Raw genomic sequence first — 20,991 nt, 5'->3', positions numbered from 1 at the left:
CTGTACATTAATGCAAAGTTTGTAATAAACTTTATTAACTAAAAATGTACAGTCATTATGGAAACATGCAGCATTTTTACCTGGTCCTCAGGTGAAACCGTTTCTGTGCTAGAATAAAAATAACATGCGTCACAGTGAACACTGACCCTTGTCATTTGTGTTTCAGAGATCCTCTCGTCCAATCAGAGGGCTTCACAGCTCACTGTCCACCTCCTAAGTTGTGTTCAAGGACTCCTGGTTCCACCACAATGGTCAGAAGAGGACGGAGAAGAGGAGGGATGAAGGTGTATTGTTTGGTTGGTCCTCCTCATGGTGACTCAGCAGGTCTGCAGGTTTATAAAGAGGCAGAGATGCTCAGTGTGTCACCACGGAGACAATGGCGTGGCTGCTCTGCTTCACCTGCATCCTGGTCTGCTGCCCAGAGCTGCTGCTTGGCAAAGCTTCAGGTAAACACACCTGACCCTACCCACCTGTCTGTCTGTGTCTTTGCCAGGTTTTGTTGTTCTTTCTTTATTTTTTTGTTAGTCTTGTACATTATTGTTTGTGTTAGAGTCGTGTCAAAGGAGCAAATTGAACAGCCTGTGACTTGCTTGTGAAGACGAGGTGTGGGCACCCTTACTGCAACAGGTCACTGTGAAGACAGTGAAGAAGGGGCTGCCATATATTATACTGCCATTTATTACAGAACACGTTGCTGTTACCTTTTAAAATAGTGCTGAGATGTTCCATAGGAACCTCCCTGCCATCTGTGTGAGGAGTGTGCTGCTGCACCCTGTGTAAAATCCTACACGGACCCTTCCGGAGTCTGTTGCATATAAATATTTATTTATTCCTTTATTATCCCTCAACGGGAAAATGTCTCGCTGCATTTTGCCCACACCAAGCGAACGAAACACACACACACAGGCATGCACATGCACTGGAGACGCTGGGTCAGAGGGCTGGGGTGGATCGGTGCCTTGCTCAGGGGCACCACAGCCGTGGTCGCAGAGGGAGGGGGGGCCCGTCAGTCATATGATGTAATCGTTTGTGAATTATTATTTATAAAATATTTATCGTTGTCATTGTTTCCTGATGTGTCCGTTGTTTACTCATGATGTCACTGTGTACTGATGATGTTGTCCAGAGTACCAGCTGGAGTCAGAGACCCTGAGCCGATGTGAGCTGCTGAGGGGCGCAGCTGTTGCCAAGCAACAAGATGGCGTCCCTCACTGTACAGAGGATGGCCGGTTCAGGTATTTATGTGTATCCTTCATTTCTCTGTTTCTGCTTCTGTGTCTGTGTCAAAGAATCAGGCAGTAATCAGTGAAAGTGACAGTACGTCCTGAGAATCTGAGACTGTGGAACCAGACCTGTTCACCTGATGATGGCGCCACGCTGGCTGTAATGAGAACGCACTGACACAGGTCTTAATGAACAGACCTTGGCCTGAGCGTATGTGGCCCAGAGTCCTAAGTCAAACTGACTTCTAAAGGTGGCGTTTGTCCAAAGCTGTGTAGAAGCATCTCACTGTTTTTATGATATATGGCAAATTTAAGCCAATAACCATTATTATATATAAGTTGGATTTTAGTGTTTCCAGGAAAAACTACATTAAAATACACATAAACGTTGGCCTGAAGTGTTGTATGTTTTTGATATGCTTTTCTTATTCTTAATTGGAATGTAACATGCGTGTGCGTGTGTGTGTGTGTGTGTAGACCTGTGCAGTGCAGTGGGCGAGGTCAGGAGTGTTGGTGTGTTGATGCTGAAGGTCAGGAGGTCATCGGGACTCGAACCAACAGCTCTGCTCCTCACTGTGAGAAACACAACAACACGTTAACACGTTTAATGGTCATGGATGTTACAGGTCACATGTTTCTATGAGTCATTTCTCTAAGTTTAATCAGTTTTTTCTCAGTGTTTTAATTCTGTAAAATATTTACAACACAGTTCATTATCAGTCACTGTGCTGCAGTCAGATGCTGAAGTCTGTCTGAAATATGTACACCTTCCTCTGTCTCTGTCTGCCTGTCTCTCTCTCTGCAGGTCCGTCTCCCTGCCAGCTGCAGTCGGTTCTGCAGTGTTCTCCTTCAGGCCTCTTTGAGTCGGTTCAGTGTGACTCCAGCAGGGGGCAGTGTTGGTGTGTGGATCAGGACGGCATGGAGCTGTACGGGACCCGGCAGGCTGGGAGACCTCAGCGCTGTACGTACAGATATTAGTGATACTCCTGCCAATACTACAAGTTAACACTGATACTCACACTCATACCTGTGGTGTTAAACACTGACGCACTGATACTTCCACTGCCAGTTATACTGCTCGCACTCATACCACTGACACTTCTTACACTGCTGTTACTACACTTCAATGTTTTTGCAGTCATTGTTCCACTGGCTTGTTGACCTCTGACCTGCAGGCCCTGGCAGCTGTGAGGTGAGGGAGAGGCGGCTCCTCCACGGCTTCGGGTCTCCTTCTCCTCCTCAGTGTGCAGCAGACGGCAGCTTCCTCCCTGTTCAGTGTAAATTCATCAACATGACAGACAGAACGGAGCTGGACCTGCTGCACGCCTTCAGCAGGTACACTCACCTGGTGACACGTCAACCAGCCAGTTAGCCAGTTTATCCGTGTGTGTATGTGTGTGTTACATGTGTGTATACTTACATGTACGTGTGTGTTGTTTCAGGTTCCCAGAAGCCTTTGAGACGTTCAGCAGTTTCCGAAGGTTTTTCCCGATGGTTTCCTCGTACTGTTTCTGTTCAGATAGCCGAGGCCGAGAGCTGGAGGACACAGGTACACACATGGCCTCGTTTAGTTTATCTAGTGTAACACACTGATGATGATGATGAGGATGACAGTCACGCTCAAGGTGTGTACTTCCTGTCCAGGTGTGGAGCTCCTCCTGTCTGAGGTGTATGACTCTGCGTTCTCTGGTCTTCGCTCCGGTCGCTCCTTCTCTCAGACCAACATCTACAGAGTCCTGCAGAGGAGGATGCTGGGAGTGCGCCTCGCCCTCACCGGACACTTCAGATGTAAACTCACCTAGAGTCATGTGGTCTGGATCTTACTGGTCTACAGTGGATTCAGTGTTTTTTTAAACTGGATTTGATTTATTTTGGATGGTCAAACTGGCTTCGGGCACTTTGACCATCCAAACCAGTTCTATGATTTCATCATCCAGTAAATCATAATTGTCGTGTTGGGCTTGTTTGGTTGCATTGAATCACACTGGTTTCAGTTTCTGCTGCAGATGTAAGCATGTGGATTAAACCAGTTTAGACACTGGTTCAGACTGGTTTCAACTAAGGATTCACCGCTCTTTCTCCCATCTGTCTCAGGTCCCTCTCCCTGTGAAGAGGAGCGAAGGGCAGCAGTGGAGGCGTCCAGTGTTTTCATCCCGTCCTGTGAGACTGGAGGATCCTTCGCTTCCAAACAGTGTCAGCAGGGGGGGCAGTGCTGGTGTGTTGACCCCACAGGCCGAGAGCTTCCTGGGACACGACAGCACGGAGACTCCCTGGTCTGCAGTGAGTATCCTGGAGTCTGAAGTCTGTAGACAGAAACACTTTCTCTTTCTCTCTTTCTCTCCCTTTATCTTTTAATTTAATCCCATATCCTCATCTCATCTGATTTCCTTTCATGTCGATCTGTCTCTTATCTCTTCTCTTTCTCTGCTCTTCCTTTTTCTGATCATCTCTTGTTATCCATTATAACATCATCTCATCTCTTATTTCTTCTTAATCTTTTTAAATCTCCTTTCATCTGGTTTCATTTTTTTTCATTGCATTCTTATAAATATATATATATATATTCCAACAATATATTTTATTTCTCATCTCTAATCTCTTTTATCTCGTGTTGTTATATTTCATTTCTCTCCTCGTCTTCCTCCTCCTCCTCCTCCTCCTTCAGGTTCAGGTCTTGCTGACTGTCTCTCTCAGCGTCGTCTGGCTCTGTCCCAGCTCTTCTCTGGTCCTGTTGATCCTCCTCTCTTTGACGCCTCGTCTGGCAGATCTCCTGCCTCCTGTCTGTCCCTCCTCCGTCCTCTTAGGGACCTCCTGCCGGTGGAGGCGGATCCATCCTCCTTCCTGTCCAACCTGGTAAAGGTTCTCCAGGGTCTCTTCCCATCTGTGGGCGGAGCCCTGCAGGCTCTGGCTCACTCCTCCCCCCCTCGCCTTCAGGAGAACCTGTTCGGAGGGAAGTTTTTGAAGAACGCTGCAGACTTTAACTTCAGCGGGGCGGTGGGAGCTCGAGGAGCTCTCGGCCTGGACAGGCTCTCATCTCAGAGTGTCACTGTCAGCCTCCAGAAGAACCGGCACCTAGTCCAGTTTGCCAGGAGAGCCCTGGAGGACCCTGCCTTCCTCTCCGCCCTCCAGTACACACTTAGAGGACTCAGCAGCTCACACTCCACCTCACTGGAACAGGTGAGTCACAGCATGTCCTCTAATGTCTGACCTCTGACACCACACAAGCACCTTTAGATTCAAGATTCAAGAGTCTTTATTGTCATTATGCGAGCATAACGAAATTTTTCAGAGAATCTCGGCTTAAAGGCACATGTGAATAATAACATAAATACTTAAAAAAGAACACTTGTGAAAATATAAACACAAAGTAAGTAAAGTAAGTAAAGTAAGCCAAGCCAAGCAGCTCCAGTATGAAAGAAAACATGTTGAACAGAACAAGGAGGGTGGTGCTAGAGGACAGGTGATGGGGTCTGCTCACAGTGTTTATGCACATTTAGCTGGATAAGAACTGCAGAGCTGCAATGTTAAATTCCTGTTGTTTTACAGGCTCTGACTCCTCTGCTACGCTCCTGCTCCGGTGAGGAGGAGGAGGAGGAGGAGGATGCAGCGGCCATCTTTGTTCCCAGCTGCACGCCCCGCGGTGGTTTCCAGGAGGTTCAGTGTCAGGGTGGAGAGTGCTGGTGTGTCGATCCTCAGGGTCTGGAGGTCCCAAGGTCGCGGACCTCGGGTCGCCGGCCTCGTTGTCCGTCCCGCTGTGAGAAAAAGCGAGCAATGGCGCTGAAGATGAAAGGAAACATGGCGGCGGGCGCTGAAATCCACATCCCAGCATGCTCGGAGGATGGAGAGTTTCTGCCGCTGCAGTGTGTCGGGCCACGCTGCTTCTGTGTGGACGCTGAGGGAAAAACAATGACTGCTGGGCCATTAGGGGGCGCTGTCACCTGTAAGATGTCTAAACTATCATTGAGTGACGTCATAGCTGTGTGAACAAAACCGCAGGAGATTTTACAAATATTTATTTATTTTTTAAAAGTGTAGAAAAACCGATAAATAATCACAGATGTAGAACATATCTAACTATAAATATATGTCAGTTAAAAATTGTTTCTCCCACAATTTGTCACTTTTTCCTGTAAATTAGACGTTAAACTTTACTCTTATTGAAAAGGAAAAAACACAGCCTGTAAACTAAACTGGTGACATGGAGTCAGACACTGATCACAACCTGCCTCTTTATAACGGTGGGAAACCGCCATCTTAAATAACTGTGTTGTTTCAGTTTAATACACTTTGAGTTATCTGTGAAGTTGTGTTCCAGTGTTAACAGCCTGTTGTGTTTCAGGTCCAGAGAGAACCACGCCGAAGCTTCAGTCGTCTGCAGGTCAGTTTGTACTCTGCCAGAGATTGTTTATGATTTAAGGAGGTATCACTCTGTTACTCCACTGTACAGTGCGTGTTCGTGTTATTTCCTCGTGCAGGTGATACCGGAGGTGATACCTCGGTAGAATTTGTCCATACTGCTGCCTTTGCTCTGTATAATCGTGTGAATGTGTGAGACATTCTTGATAAACTATTAATAAAATGTTCTTCTGGAAGATCTAATAAATGTTGCGATGATCAGAGCAGCATGCTAACCCGTTAGCCACACTAACCGGAGTTTAATGCTAACCTGCAGGTGGGTGCTCTCAGGTGTTGGCTGAGGTCACAGCGTTCAGGGAGCAGGTGAAGAGCGTCATCGCTCTCTCTAACTCCTCACACCTTCCTCTGGGATATGGATTCCTGTTGGCTGAAGGTCTGCGTCTCACCTCCGAGGAGCTTCAGATCAGCCAGTCAGAGGAGGAAATGCAAATTTCTGATAGGCTGCTGAGCCGGTCCAAAGCTGCTCTGCAATTGGCTGCTTACTCCAGTGAGTCATAGCTTGATGTAGATCCTGGGAGATGTGGAAGTTAAGATCCTAAATCCTTTTCCTGATTTTGTCTGACAGGCGGTTTAATGATTGCACTTTCTGGTGGTGTAACGATCAGTGTCTCAGGTGAAGCTCAGGTGAGGGGGGCGTGTCTTGCTTCCCGTTGTGTCAGTGATGTTTTTGTGGTTATTTTTTCAGCTGTCCAGATGTTCCTGCCTCCTCGGCGTCGATCTTACCAGCCGTTCACTCCACAGTGTGACGCTGACGGACGCTGGCTGCACACACAGTGTTACCACAGCACAGGTCACACACACACCTTTGTTCTTCTGTGTTTGTTTGTAAAGTGTGGAATCGCAGCTTTTACTTCAGTAAACATCTTTGGCGTGTTGGTGAAGGACGTGTAACTTCAGGTGAGACATGACATCTGATCCCAGACGTCACATCAGACTTACTGATCTGTGCGTTTGAAGGTTTATCAGACGCTACACAGAACTTCTAACAGTCACTGAGTCTTCATTCTCAGCCTCTTGAAGATCTGTCCCAAAGTAAGACTCAGCCAAAACGTCCCCACTTTGTAAAAAATGTCCTCACATTGGTCCTCACAGAGATAGCTGCACAGTGCGATAAAAAAAAACAAGTGTGTTGTTTGTGTTTTCAGGTCAGTGTTGGTGTGTTGATGAAGATGGGGAGTACGTCGCTGATTCTCTGACCAGCCGCTCACTCAGCCTGCCAAAATGTAAGAGAACACAACACACACACACCTTTTACAGCCCAGAGAGCACGTCGTCCTCCTACACCAGGTAAAGCTTCATCCACGTGCAGGTGGACACAGAACGTCTCTGCTACTGAAGAACAAATCCGGTGATTTACATTGTCATGAACAAACTGAACACGGTGACGTGTTCCTTCATTATCATGAACACACACCGTCCTGCTGCCCCAAACACTCACTACAGCACCACATGTGGATTAATCCGCAGCTGAAAGTAGTCCTCAGAATAGTTTCCTTCTGTTTGTCTGATTAAAAACTACAGTGAGCAGCTGCTCACTGAGAGCTGAGAGCCTCAGGAGAGAGATTACACCTGCCTCACCTGCCTGATGTCAGAGTGTGTGTGTTTGTGTGTTTCCTGCAGGTCTGACTCGCTGTCAGAGAGATCAGGCTCACACTCTGATCTCTGGTTGGATGAAAGGCTCTGACCTCACCACCTCATCTTACCGCCCAGAGTGTGAGGAGGTATGAGCGCTCACACACACACACACACACACACAGTTTTCTTTATTTTACTTGGTGGTAACTGTGTGTTTCCTGTGTGTGACCTCTGACCTTTAAAGGACACACTGCTGTTTTATGTAAGGCTTTATCCCACTGACTGAGTCACACATTTAACTTATCCTTCTTCAGTTCATCCATCACATTTTCAATGTGTGTGTGTGTGTTCAGGACGGTCGTTACTCTGTGCTGCAGACAGGAGGCGCTGCAGGCTGGTGTGTGAACCCTGTGACCGGAGAGACGATACAGACGGCAACACCAAACACTGCAGGACAGCTGACATGTACACACTCACACACACACACAGTCACACACACACACACACAGATGCATTCACTGTCACACTTCCCTCTGTAAACTGGTACATGGTGTGTTCAGGTCCCAGCTGGTGTGAGCTGCAGGGTCTCCAGTGTCGCCCCGACGGCTCTTTCATCCCGCTGCAGTGTGATGTCACTTCCTGTTGGTGTGTCTCTGTGGGTGGACAGGAAGTGGGTGGGACCAGGACGCCCCGACAGACAGGACAGACACCATCCTGTGACCGTAGGTCCTTTTTGTGTCCTCGGGTTAGAGGTCCAGCTGAGTCAGATTAGTTTTATTTGTCCTTTCAATCAGTTTGAATAATTTATTTGATCTTATATCAGTGAATTGGTTTTATCTTTTAATCTCTTAAGGTTTAAATCTGCGGTCCTGTTGTATCAGTACACCTTGATTTAGTTTTTAATTTCCTGCCCTGTGTGAAATGACATCTGTTTGCTCTTCAAATGAAGAGTATTTTTTATTATATATTTATAATGGACAGAAATTGATAAAGTAAATCACCAAAGATTTACTCAAATGAACTTTTTCTCAAATCAAACCATGTCACCGACCTTTCTGACTTCAGAGGGGTCTACTCACTGACTCTGTCCCGTGTTTAGGGCACAAGCAGCAGCTAGTGGACGTTAGAGGAACTGCACATCTGAATGAGGCTGCTGATTGGTCCGCATGTTTGTCGTTCTTTTCTCAAGGTCCTCTTTGTCCCGCCCCCGTCATTACCCATGGTGCACTAGTCTGCCGCCCGGCCACCGATGGCCGTCAGAGCTGTGATCTCGTCTGTCACCATGGTTACCACAACGCACTACCTGTCAGCGGCTTCCTGTGTGAGACCGAGAGTCGGCAGTGGGACGGAGCCAACAAACCGCTGAGTGGAGCCTGTCAGAGTACGACCTCTGACCTCACATATATTTAACTGATGCTTTTCAGTTCGTCCCATCACACTTTAGATTTCCCTCATTTCAGGCAGTCGTTTGATTCTTTTCGCCTGCAGAGACTTGAAACTTGCTGTTGAGAGATAGTTAACATACAGCTGAGAGCAGAGAGTTAATGAGTTAATAAAAAAACATTGCTATGGTCCTTTAACACTGGAACATTAAAGCTGCAGAAATCCATTTGACCACTAGAGGGCAGAAGAAACATTACAGTCAACATCAAATATATAATTGATTTAGAATTACAGTGATTCAGCTGTTGCACTGCCGTGTGTGTGTGTGTGTGTGTGTTTAGTCTCTCAGCCTCTGCAGACGGTGTCGTACTCTCAGCTCTGGCTCGTGTCGTCTTCCTGCTCTCAGATCAGCACTTTACAGTCTCTGTTGTTCAGCTCGATGAGCAGCAGGGGGCTCTGCTCCGCACAGGTAAACACTGGACTACACCACACCTGCCAATACCACCTGACACTGACGACTGCACTGTACTGCACTGCTGTACTACACCGTTGAAGTGAATGTGTGTATTTGTGTGTGTAGCTTCCCGTGTCGGGCCGCTCGGTGTTGGTGTGTGACGACTCGTCGGTGCGTCTGCAGTGTGAAGGTGACGGATCACTCAAATTAACAGTGGAATGGACCGCCGCCCTGTCTGACCTCCCGACCTCTGACCTCCCCGACCTCCACGACATTGGTGAGCAGAGACAGACGAGTGCAGACGAGCAGCACGTGATTAATAATGGAGAGCACGTCCCAGCAGACTCCAGCACCTCTGCAGGGCTCGCAGGACGGGAAAAAACTTTTTTTACAGAATAACGTAAACACAGAGCGTGCAGTTAGTCGGTGCAGGGTGTAGAGGGTTCCTAATAAACTGGATGATCTTGCCACTTACTTTTTTTAAATCAGGTCTGTTCCTGAACGAGTCCAGACTTCTGGAAGGAGTTCGGGGACTTCTGGCCAACATCCGGTCCACGTTCACATCAGAGCCAAAACTGGTTTCCATGACGACCCCAAGCTTCGGCTGTTCCCGTGGTTACCACCTGGCCAGAGACAGAGAAGGCTGTGGTGAGTCCGTGTTGGTGGTCTTGTCTCTCCGTCTCTGCGGGTGTTTGTCCTCTAACTGAACCAGACACTGATTCAGTCTGTGGCTCTGTCTTTGCAGTCGTTTGTCCTGCAGGGAGTTTCGCTAGCGAGGGGGCGTGTCTTCTGTGTCCTCAGGGAACCTATCAGGATGAAGAGGGGCGGGACTTCTGCAACAGGTGTCCCAGAGGTTCCTCACCTGCTGGAGCATCATCTGTCCGTCAATGTGAGTCTCAGTTTCTCTGAGAAAACACAGCATCAACACACATCCATCAAATGTAAAACACGTCATACAACTGTTCTCCAGGACTGCATCGATCATCGATCATCGATCATCGGTCAGTCGGTCAGTCGATCAGTCGATTGATCGCTTTTTAACCGAAAGTGAAAAGCACAGAACGTAATGACCTACCTGTCTGTGATTCACCTGTCTCTGTGTGTCAGGTGTGACAGAGTGTCAGAGGCGGGGTCTGCGGTGTTCGGGGCGCGGCGACTTCCTGTCAGCACAGCCTGACTTCCTGTCTGGCAGGTGGAGGTGTTTCAGCCGCGAGGGGGCGGAGCTTGAGTGGACCAACAGTGACAAAGCTCTGACTGATGAGGAGTGCTCAGGTGAAGCCACAGCAGCCAATCAGAGAGCAGCTCTGTTTTTACTGGTGTGTTCAGTAATTACACTGTGAAGCAGTGTGTAATGTGTGTGTGTGTGTGTGTGTGTGTGTAATGTGTGTGTGTGTGTGTGTGTGTGTGTGTGTGTGTGTTGTAGTTCTCAGCAGGTTTCAGGCTGTTCCTGGATCAGATCTGATTGTTGGAGCTGAAGACACAGAAGTCCTGCAGACGATGACCTCTGACCTCAAAACATGTGTCCAAGGTGACACACACAAAAACACACACACACACACAATTTTTACATTTAAAATTTAGATGAAACCTGAGAAGTTAAAGCTCCATTAACCTCCCTCTGCAGCGCCCCCTGGTGACATCTAAAATAATGGACATTTAAATGTTTAAATTTGCTTGTTGTCCAGCGTCTTTGAGCACCCGGAAAAGCGCTATATAAATTTGATGTATTATTATTATTATTATTATTATTATTATTATTATTATGTGTGTGTGTAGGGTTACTGTGTGTGTGTGATGTTTATATCAGAAGTTGTTGATTATAAAATCAGCTGCTGTTCTGCTCACACTGATTTTACATTTGAGTTTTACTCAACATTTTTATCACTGGTTGTTTTTCTCAGCGTGTGCAGTGGAGCCGTCCTGCCACCACGTGGCGCTGTTAAACAGACAGACTCAGTGTGAACTTTACAGCACACACACACTGAACACACACTGCAACACCTCCCAGCAGGTACACACACACACACATTATTAATCACAATCACACTAATGTTGGTGTTTTCATGAAAGTTGTTTTTAATCTCTTTGTGTGTGTCTGTCTTCAGACCAGTGGGTTTCTGGGTAATCCTCAGGCCGAGCTGTTTGATTGGTTGAGCTGTTCTTTGCGAGTGAGGGGCGGAGCTTCAGATCTGCTGGTCATCAGGAAGAAAGGTACTGTTACCATGGTAACCAGGTGACCCGCTATAATAACACAACATTCAAACATCACTGTAACTGTGTGTGTGTGTGTTTCAGGGGCAGAATTTTCCTCGCAGCAACAGCAGCAGAGCTTTGTGAGGATGAGGATGATGAAGGTGGTCTCAGGTGTGTTCAGGACTCAGGTGTTCTCCTCCAGACGGACCTCTCTGACCGATGCTCATCGTTTCTGTCAGGACGGCTGCAGCCGCGACACCTGCTGCGACGGATTCATCCTCAACCAGAACAGCCTGAACGGAGGTACGTTACCATGGAGACAGGAGCCTGGATGAATGAGTTGATTAGTGAGTGAGTACATGAAAACAATGAATGAGTGAATAGTGTGAAAAAACTTTAAATGAGCAAATAAATTGGGTCAATAAATAAATGAATGAATGAATGCCCCTCCCCCCAGGTTCTGTCCTCTGTGGTTGGCTCAGAGCTCCGTCAGTCTTGATGTGTGGAGACCAGGACTGGGATGTGATTGGACAGGGGACAGCCAATCGTATCTGTGGGGCGGGGCTAACCTACAACGAGCAGCAGAGGAGCTTCGTGTTGGACTTCGGAGGACAAGCGTTCACCATCAGTACGAAAACAAACTGAAATCAGTGAAATCAGGAAACAGACGATAACAGCGAGGAAATCATTTCCACCAACTGCTGTTTGTTTTTCTCATCAGCTGATTCTGCTCTGCCGGCCGACAGCAAGAACAAGAAGGACTACCAGGCCTCCATCATCAGCTTCCAGGCTGCCTACCTGAGCACAGGTATCTGACCTCTGATGTTGATCCTAACTTTGTAACGTAGTCGGAGTGAATTGTCTCCATCGTTTATTGACGGATGGTCATTGAAGTTTGATTGTTCGTGATCCTCAGAGGATGAACCCTAATGACTCGGATGTTCTGATTTCTCATAGCGCCTCCAGCAGGTCAAGGTTCACACTTCAGTTCATAACAGGATCTGTGTGAAACTAATGGGTAATTAATTCTGTGTGAAGCTGTTCGACCATCCGACAGGCAGCTCTGACAGAGTCATGGTACACAGAGGATAGACCTTTTTCATGAAGGTCACGTGACCATCGGGACAAACGGTTTATCCTCCGGTGTAATGATGGTTAGAGTGTTTACAGGGGCAGGGATCAGGCTTCAGAGGGTCAGGAGCTGCACCCTGACTCTGACTACACCATGACGTTCAGAGGTTTTTACTTTATAATGCTCTAATCAGAGCAGACAGGAAGTTGTATGATGGCGTCTGTCCCTCAGTGCTGATTGGCTCTCCCTGTGTTTGTCAGGTGCAGATTCAGCAGCTTCTGGTTCTGGTTCTTCTCCCTGTGCAGCAGCAGAGCTCGGTCCTCCTCTGGACGGTGTGTATCTCTGATCCTGTTTCACTGTTGTTCATATGAACACTGACATATGTTCCCATCAACACACCAAACTAACAGAACAGTCAGGTTCTCCATCATGTTCTCCACCATGTTCTCCACCATGTTCTCCACCATGTTCTCCATCATGTTCTCCATCATGTTTTCCATCATGTTCTCCACCATGTTCTCCACCATGTTCTCCACCATGTTCTCCATGGTTCCATTGTCTCATCGTCCTCTGCTGTGGTCTGATGTTTGAGGCTCACTGAGTAATGCTGATCCTGTAGTGACACGTGTGTGTCTGCGTGTTTTCAGTGTCGGTGCAGCAGAAGTTTGAGTCTCTGTCAGAAGATGACGTCCTCGTGGATCCTCAGAGGAAACTCTCGGCTCTCTCCTTCTGGCTCAACAAGAAGAACTTCAACTCCCAGCAGGCACTGCTCTGGTGTCTCACACGTACGACTCATTCTCTAACAAACAAACATCTGGACTGGGCTCAGTGTGTTCTGTTAGGAGGTTTCTGAAAAGATCAGCTGATATAAGTCAGTTGTATTCATATAGAATTACTAATAACAGGAATAATAATAATAATTAATGAGAGTAATCGTGGGGCAGTAGGTGACCCACAGATCCAGGCTCCACAGCTCTGAGGGCAGATGATCACAGGACTACAGGAGAGAGAGGGAGCTGAGTCAGGAACAAGCCTACAAACACACAACTGTGTGACTGTTGTGCGTTTGTGTTTCAGGCTGTGACGTCGAGCTGCTCTGCTCCGTCGCTGACCTCAGAGACGCAGACTCCGCGGGTTTCTTCAGCTGCTCGTTGTTTCCGGACAGCAGAGTTTGTGGAGCGTACGACAAACCGCTGAGACGACCCTGCCGCCCCCTGCTGGACAGAACGCCCGGCAACACCTACAGCAAGAAGGGTGAATCCAGACATGAGTCCAGAGAGCGAAGATACACAGTCACTGGAAACGTTTTTAGATCTGAATGGAGCTTTGATGCCTGTAATGATGGTTAACCTCTCACTGTGTGTGTGTGTGTGTGTGTGTGTGTTCAGTGGATCTGTCCGGACCAGTGAGGAGTTTCTACAGCAGAGTTTCCTTCCAGAAGATGGTTTCTTACTCTGTCCGCAGCCGAGTCAGCGTGGGAGAAAACAAACCACTGACTGAGGGGTAACACACACACACACACACAGCCAAACACACACACACACGCAGCCACACACACACACAGCCACACACGCAGCCACACACACACACACTATCAGTAGAATCTGTCACCAGAAATAAGACGAGTTTTCCTTCATTTACACATTTTTACAGCAGGATGTGTCCATGCTGTGTGTGTGTGTGTGTGTGTGTGTGTGTGTGTGTGTACATGTTCAGGTTCATGGAGTGTGAGCGGCGTTGTGATGAGGATCCTTGTTGCCGTGGTATCGGATTTGTCCGAGACACCAAATCACCAGGTGACTACAGTTTTAATATTTTGACTTTTGGTGTTTTAGTTATTAACAAGAAAACAGCACCGAGAGCTGAGCGAGCCTGAGGGAGAAACAAATACAGTGTGTAAGTATTTAACAGTGTCAGCGCCGAGAAACAGGAGGAGGTGCCGCTTTATCACAGGTTCAAAATCCTGTGTTTTTTAGATGAAGTTTGGTTTAAACAGTAGAAACTTTTCTACTGTTGATGCGTCACATGTACTGAGTTTATGACTGTTTGTTGTGACGTGATGAAGTGATATTAATGCCTGTGTGTGTGTGTGTGTGTGTGTGTGTGTGCAGGCGGGTCAGACGTGGTGTGTCTGTCTTTGATCAGTCTCGGGATTCAGACCTGTGGTGAAGACGACGGGACGACCTGGAGGACTCAGGACTGCAGACCTTCAGTGGTGAAGACCACACCAGACCCGTTTGGCTGGTACCAGAAACCTGGTACTGAGTACACACACACACACACACACACACACACTCTCACACACACACACACACACACACACACACACACACAGTATAATCTGACCTGTTGGTGTTTCCAGTGAATCAGTGGACTTCGTCTCCTGCTCTCTGTCCTCCATTTAATCTGCCACCAACTACACGCAACGGTAAGACAAAGCTGCAGTACTGGTACTACAGCTGCTGCTTTTACCTTCACTGCCACTGCTACCAGTACTAATGTGTACATGAACATTTGTGTCTCAGTGTCTCTGGACGAGTGGCGTGTCCTCTCTGACTCATCTGTCCTGGTCGACCCATCTGTCTCTACATATGATGTCATCCACGTGAGCCGTGACATCGCCACCAACCGGGACAAGACCAGGGACTGGTGTCTCCATGGTGACTATGACAACAACAACAGAAGCGTCTCTGTGTTGCACTTCACCCCGCGGGGTTATTTTATGATAACTGTGAAGTACCGGTGGCGAACCCTGACACCTTTCTGCTCACTTCCTGTCAGCCTGCCAGGAGGCGGAGTCTTGTGTCGCTGTGTCACTGAGTGAGACAGAGTCTGCCACCCGCTGCGTCCTCTACCCCGACACCACAGCTTGTGGATTAAGCTCTGCCCCCGGTTCCTCCAGACCCGCCTCCTCCTGCAGGCTGGTCATCAGAGAGCCCGCCCCCCAGGTGTACCTGAGGATAGGTGAGCCAATCAGCCAATCACAGCAGAGAGCATTGCTGCCACTGCGCTGACCTGTCTGTGTGTTTTTGTTTCTTCAGAGCGGTTGCCCCCTGCTACGACCATCTCCATCCCGGGTCACGGCATCCTGCAGGGCGTTGCCGTGGAAACGACCTTGGGCTCAAACCAGAGGACAGTCCTTCAGTTTCTGGGAGTCCCATATGCCCGTCCACCGACAGGATCGCTCCGCTTTGAAGACGCTCAGCCGGCTAATTGGACGGGAACCTGGGACGCAACCAAACCACGGTACCTGCCTGTCTGATAACCCACCTGTCTGTCTGATAACCCACCTGTCTGTCTCATAACCCACCTGTCTGTCTCATAACCCACCTGTCTGTCTGATAACCCACCTGTCTGTCTGATGAGACACTGTTATTGCCTCCTTTATTGTCCACACTTAGGAAAACTGTCTTCAGCTTCACTACAAACATTTAAAAGCCTATAATCACTTTATATAACACAACTGTTGATGCAAACACACTGATATTCTGTGTCACTTTCACACACACACAAGACAGACACACACACACAGGTATTAATGAAGAACTGGTGACCTGTAGGTTGTGGACTGTCCCGGTCCTGCAGTGGACTGAGAGACACGGAGGGTTAGTGACTGTCTGTGCTCTGTCTGCAGGCTGTGATCCAGTGATGTGCAGGACTGTGACTTGTGTTGTGATGGATCTTTGTCCTTTGTGTGTACTTCAGTCCCAGTTGTGTCCAGCCTGGTGATGTGGAGTCTTCAGCCTCCAGAGAGGACTGTCTCTACCTCAACATCTTCAGTCCTGCTGCTGTGGTGAGTCCTCGTGTCCGTCACATTGTGTATTACACATAAAGTGACCTCTGAGTGAACTCAGTTCACCTGTTTGTGTGTCAGAGGGGGCGTGTCCCAGTCCTGGTCTTCTTCTTCAACCCCTCATCCAATCAGAGCCCAGGACTGCTGGATGGCTCCACCCTTGCTGCTGTGGGTAATATCATCATAGTAACGGCAAACTACCGGACGGCGGCGCTGGGATTCCTGAGCACGGGTAAACAAAACACACACAGGTGAATACACACACACCTTCCTGAACAACTTACCTCCACACCTCTGTCTCATCCAGGTGAGTCAGGTCTCCGTGGTAACTATGGTTTGTCGGACCAGGAGGCGGTGCTTCGCTGGGTTAACGCGCACATCTCCCTGGTGGGCGGAGACAACGGGAGAGTGGCGGTGGGGGCGGAGCGTCGTGGTGCTGACATCACCAGCCTTCACCTCCTCTCCTCGTCTCCTCCTCTGTTCCAGCGGATGATGCTGATGGTGAGAAATATCTGATAATCTATCAATCAATCAGAAACATCAACATCGTTTCACAGCGAAGGACTTTCCTTCCTCTTCTCCTCTGATTGATGATCATTTACATCACTGATCAGTCGATTTGACAGTCGTCAAAAGACCGCTGTCTTCAGATGTCCACCAGTCCAAACACTGATTTAAATGTACTTCCTGTTTCTGTACCTGATCAGTTCAGCTGCTCTCTGTTCTTCTTCTTCCTCCATCAGGGCGGTTCAGTGTTTTCTCCGTCACTGGTTCAGTCTCCCTCCGCCTCCAGACGTCAGGCGGTCGATCTGGGCACAGAGCTCGGCTGTGTGACCTCTGACCTCATCGCCTGCCTCAGAGCAACGCCCGTTCACAAGCTCAACGCCGCTCAGACCAAGGTAGAGTTTAAACACCAGCACAGTTTTTCATGATCAGAGTCCAGGTCCATACGTCTCACCTGTCCTCTGCACCTGACGCAGCTGCTGGCAGTCAGCGGTCCGTTCCAGTCCTGGTCTCCTGTCCTTCGGTCTGTCTCCCGGTCGTCCTTCTACAGAGTGGATCTACTGCTGGGAACATCGGAGCACGACGGGTTGATCGGTCGAGCTCGCAGGATAAAGGTCGGAGGTCACAGCTGCAAGAAAAGAAATGAGATCTGAAATTTAAAAAAATGAATAAAAAAATAGAATAATAATTCAAGGTCCACTTACTACTTTTCATCTGGAGCTTTCAGCCACATGTTACTGAGTGAAGCCTGAGTTTAGAATCTTTGGTTAAATTATTTTAAAAAATCAATAATAATTTCTCACATTTATTTTAAATCCAGTTCACATCCTTCCTGATTTTCCTGTTGATGGAGCTCAGAGACGTTTGTTTTACTGACCCAGTGCTGTCGGGTGCAAGCACTCGGGTCCTCAGTAAACTCTGCAGCTTTACTGTTGACTGTGTTCAGGACTTCGAGGCTCTTCAGGGTCGAGCTGACGGTAAAACGGCGTTTTATGAGGCTCTGAGTCGCTCGCTGGGCGGAGACAAAGGAGATGACCTGCTGAAGGAGGCGGCGGCCTGGTTCTACTCTCTGGATCACAGCCCCTCACCTGCCGGATACAACCTGTTCTCCAGAGCGCTCAACAATGCCACCAGGTGAGAAGCACCCATCACACCTGTAAAACACCTGTTCAGGATCAGATCCGTTCACCTCAGCGAGGGCCGTCCTGATTGGCTGACGTGTTTTTACATCAGTGCTGGTGAAATGCTTCAGTTCAGGCTCTGAACTTTCTACATGTGTGTTAAACACCTGTGAACAGAAGCAGCTGTAAAAAACTTTACATAAAGGTTGAAACTTCTGATTTAAATCAGGGATGAGATCAGTGTTTGATATTAACTGTCACCACACGGACTGTCTCTGTGTCTTTCAGAGATCTGTTCATCATCTGTCCCAGTCTGAGGATGGCTAGCCACTGGGCTAACAGCAAAGCTAACGTCTTCCTGTATCACCAGCCCGCCACCAGCGCTCACGACAGGTGAGTGACGGTGATTAAAAATGAACGACCACCTGTGAACAGGGCTCTCTGCGTCTGAGGGTGAGAGGCTCAGCGTCAGCATCGTCTTTACTTGTGTCCTACCTGAAGGTCAAACACACAGTGTGTTATTCCATGGCACAGAGCCACGGCACAGACTTGCGGCACAGGGTCACGGCACAGACTTGCGGCACAGGGTCGCGGCACAGGGCCACGGCACAGACTTGCGGCACAGGGTCACGGCACAGACTTGCGGCACAGGGTCACGGCACAGACTTGCGGCACAGGGTCACGGCAGACTTGCAGCACAGGGCCGCGGCACAGACTTGCGGCACAGGGTCACGGCACAGACTTGCGGCACAGGGTCACGGCACAGACTTGCGGCACAGGGTCACGGCACAGACTTGCGGCACAGGGCCGCGGCACAGGGTCGCGGCACAGGGCCACGGCACAGACTTGCGGCACAGGGTCACGGCACAGACTTGCGGCACAGGGTCACGGCACAGACTTGCGGCACAGGGTCACGGCAGACTTGCAGCACAGGGCCGCGGCACAGACTTGCGGCACAGGGTCACGGCACAGACTTGCGGCACAGGGTCACGGCACAGACTTGCGGCACAGGGTCACGGCACAGACTTGCGGCACAGGGTCACGGCAGACTTGCGGCACAGGGTCACGGCACAGACTTGCGGCACAGGGCCACGGCAGCTCTGACAGTGAACAGCTGCAGTGTAAATACAGTTTCCAGTAAACTGTCCACTCGTTGTATTTCTGTCTCTTGCTCCTGTTTCTTCTTTTTGCATTTCGTAGCTCTGCTGACAGCCTGGTTACGTTTGTCCACTGTGTCCGTGGTCGCGTCCACACATCAGTCAGGTGTAGTACGTGTTGTTTGCTGTCCTGATCGGTCCTGACCAAACGTGTCCTTTGGTTTTGTCCTCAGGGCCGACGTATTTGTTCCTCTGGACGTTCAGTTGGTGTTTGGGACTCCTCATCATCCAATCAGCTCTCAGCGTTTCACCTCCTCTGATCGACGCCTCTCTCTGGCCATGATGACCTACGTCTCCAGCTTCGTCAGGACGGGGTGAGTGTGACTCTCCTCTCAGAGTTTCTGCAGACGTCAGAGACTCTGACCTCATTTCGTCCGTGGCAGCAAATCAAACTACAGGTGTCCACAGTCCTATGGTTGATTCAGATAAACTCCAGAGGACGGACCGTCCTCAGGACGGACAGATGTGCATCTTTATAAACCACTGAAGACTGGATGGACTTAATGTAATTTCAGTCGTCATTAAATATTTTTCATGGCAGTTTTGGTTGCTGAGGTCAGCAGGACTCACTGTGGATCCAGGCTGGTAACCCCTGGTTACCGTGCTGGTCTCCTGTCTAACACAGTGCCTGATGTGGGAACATGTGACTGTCTCAAACCTCATTTCATTGGTCCTAAACCACGACTCGTCAGGACAGGTGACATAATCAGGTTTATTTTTCCTGTTGTTGTTTCTTGTTTCTCAGGAACCCAAACCCGTCTCCAGTGTGGGGGGATTCAGTTCTGCCCCGCTGGAAGCTGGTCCGGCCCTCTGAGGCCCCACCCACCTACCTGGAGCTTAGCCCCGCCCTTGTCCATCAGCAGGGTCTGAGCCAGAGATCCTGCTCTTTCTGGGACCACCTGGGAACCAGACTGAGTGGTTCGACAGGTGAGAGGACAGAGAAGAGTCCACTCTACTGTACCCACCCTGCTCTGTCTCACACCCCTGGACTTCAGCCTGTCCTCCACTAGACTCCACTCACTCTGCTTCAGTTTCTGTCCTCATGTCCTCTGATGTTTTCCTCCACTCTGCTCTCTGTTCTGCTGACTCTATTACATCTGCTCGTTTCTGCTGTGCTCTGACTGCCAGGTGCTCTCTGCTGTTCTCTACTGTTCTCTGCTGTTCTCTACTGTTCTCTACTGTTCTCTGCTGTTCTCTACTGTTCTCTGTTCTCTGCTGTTCTCTACTGTTCTCTACTGTTTAATCAGTTCGGATGTTTCCTTTACTTCACTCTCCTGTGACCTGTTGGACTCTTCTTCTGCTGTTCTTTGTTTCTTGACCTTCAGTGTGGTGGATTTACTGTTTGACTCACAGCTGTTAAACTACATTAACTCTGTTTGTGTCTGTGAGACCAGTTAGTGCGTCTCTACATCCCGAATCTACTTTTCTTCACTCTCCTGATTCTTTTTCTTTCCAGGTGAGTTGGGGGCGGGGCCTGTCCAACCTGCACTGACCCCTGAGCTCCCAGTGGCTGCACCATCCAGCCAATCGCAGACTGAGAAAGACGCCTACAGTTAAACGAATGGCATCGCAGCTTCCTGCCTCCAGATTCACTCTGATTCTAACAGTGAAGAAAATAAAAACTGATTTTATTCCAAATGATCAATAAAAAGCATTTTAAACTCTGACTGACGGGCTTCATTCATCAGTTTCACTCCTAAAACTGAGGAAGACGGTGAAATAAAACCTGCAGAGCTCTGATTTCTTTTTCCTGTCGCTCAGTGATCCATCCAGTAATGTTCTGCTGCTCGTCTGGGTCCAGGTCACGTTCACTGAACGATGATATCACTGGGAATTATAGTTCTATGATGAGTCGTGACAGAAACACCAGTTAAATTCATGTACTTCATAAAGACCTTCCTTCCTGGTTTGGCTGAAGCGAACCCTGAGCTTTATGAATGAGGCTGTTTGATTCATATGAGACTTAAATAGTTCACCTGTTTACCTTGACTGACAGGTGTCTCAGCCAATCACAGGTGAACGTCCTGTATCTCTGCTCCCTCCAGGCTCCAGCCTCTTGTCTCCTAAATGACACAATGAGCCGCCGTGAGTTTGGGTTCA

The 20,991-nt window shown here is 48.7% G+C and overlaps 1 protein-coding gene across 2 annotated transcripts; it reads left to right on the top strand.

The window, feature by feature from the left end:
* The first annotated feature begins 376 nt into the window (after positions 1 to 376).
* Positions 377 to 20,558, top strand: tg (thyroglobulin). Of its 2 annotated transcripts, XM_041044653.1 has the most exons (49): positions 377 to 446; positions 1,127 to 1,235; positions 1,701 to 1,798; positions 2,029 to 2,184; positions 2,399 to 2,558; positions 2,666 to 2,772; positions 2,868 to 3,011; positions 3,318 to 3,503; positions 3,889 to 4,400; positions 4,770 to 5,163; positions 5,563 to 5,601; positions 5,896 to 6,126; positions 6,325 to 6,429; positions 6,785 to 6,862; positions 7,260 to 7,360; positions 7,568 to 7,679; positions 7,775 to 7,936; positions 8,404 to 8,595; positions 8,939 to 9,066; positions 9,178 to 9,328; positions 9,541 to 9,699; positions 9,797 to 9,940; positions 10,159 to 10,323; positions 10,475 to 10,579; positions 10,953 to 11,062; positions 11,157 to 11,262; positions 11,347 to 11,547; positions 11,702 to 11,872; positions 11,966 to 12,052; positions 12,577 to 12,648; positions 12,964 to 13,101; positions 13,394 to 13,570; positions 13,705 to 13,819; positions 14,033 to 14,112; positions 14,428 to 14,574; positions 14,679 to 14,744; positions 14,842 to 14,976; positions 15,098 to 15,280; positions 15,358 to 15,562; positions 16,022 to 16,109; positions 16,191 to 16,341; positions 16,417 to 16,610; positions 16,853 to 17,008; positions 17,090 to 17,227; positions 17,560 to 17,747; positions 18,023 to 18,127; positions 19,065 to 19,205; positions 19,637 to 19,818; positions 20,348 to 20,558. In XM_041044653.1, exons 1-49 carry the CDS (start codon positions 377 to 379, stop codon positions 20,446 to 20,448), a joined length of 7,245 nt encoding a protein of 2,414 aa, XP_040900587.1. In that variant the 3' UTR covers positions 20,449 to 20,558. The 2 variants fall into 2 exon arrangements, with proteins under 2 accessions (XP_040900587.1, XP_040900588.1); XM_041044654.1 differs by lacking the exons at positions 17,090 to 17,227; positions 17,560 to 17,747; positions 18,023 to 18,127; ... (1 more) ...; positions 19,637 to 19,818; positions 20,348 to 20,558 and having other exon boundaries at positions 16,191 to 16,360; positions 16,458 to 16,610; positions 16,853 to 16,994.
* The last annotated feature ends 433 nt before the right edge of the window (positions 20,559 to 20,991 follow it).

Source organism: Toxotes jaculatrix, chromosome 8 (genome assembly GCF_017976425.1).
Source record: "Toxotes jaculatrix isolate fToxJac2 chromosome 8, fToxJac2.pri, whole genome shotgun sequence".
In the NCBI taxonomy this organism is placed as follows: Eukaryota; Metazoa; Chordata; class Actinopteri; family Toxotidae; genus Toxotes; species Toxotes jaculatrix.
Note: the sequence above shows the minus strand (reverse complement) of the source record. Positions and strands in the feature narration are given on the sequence as shown.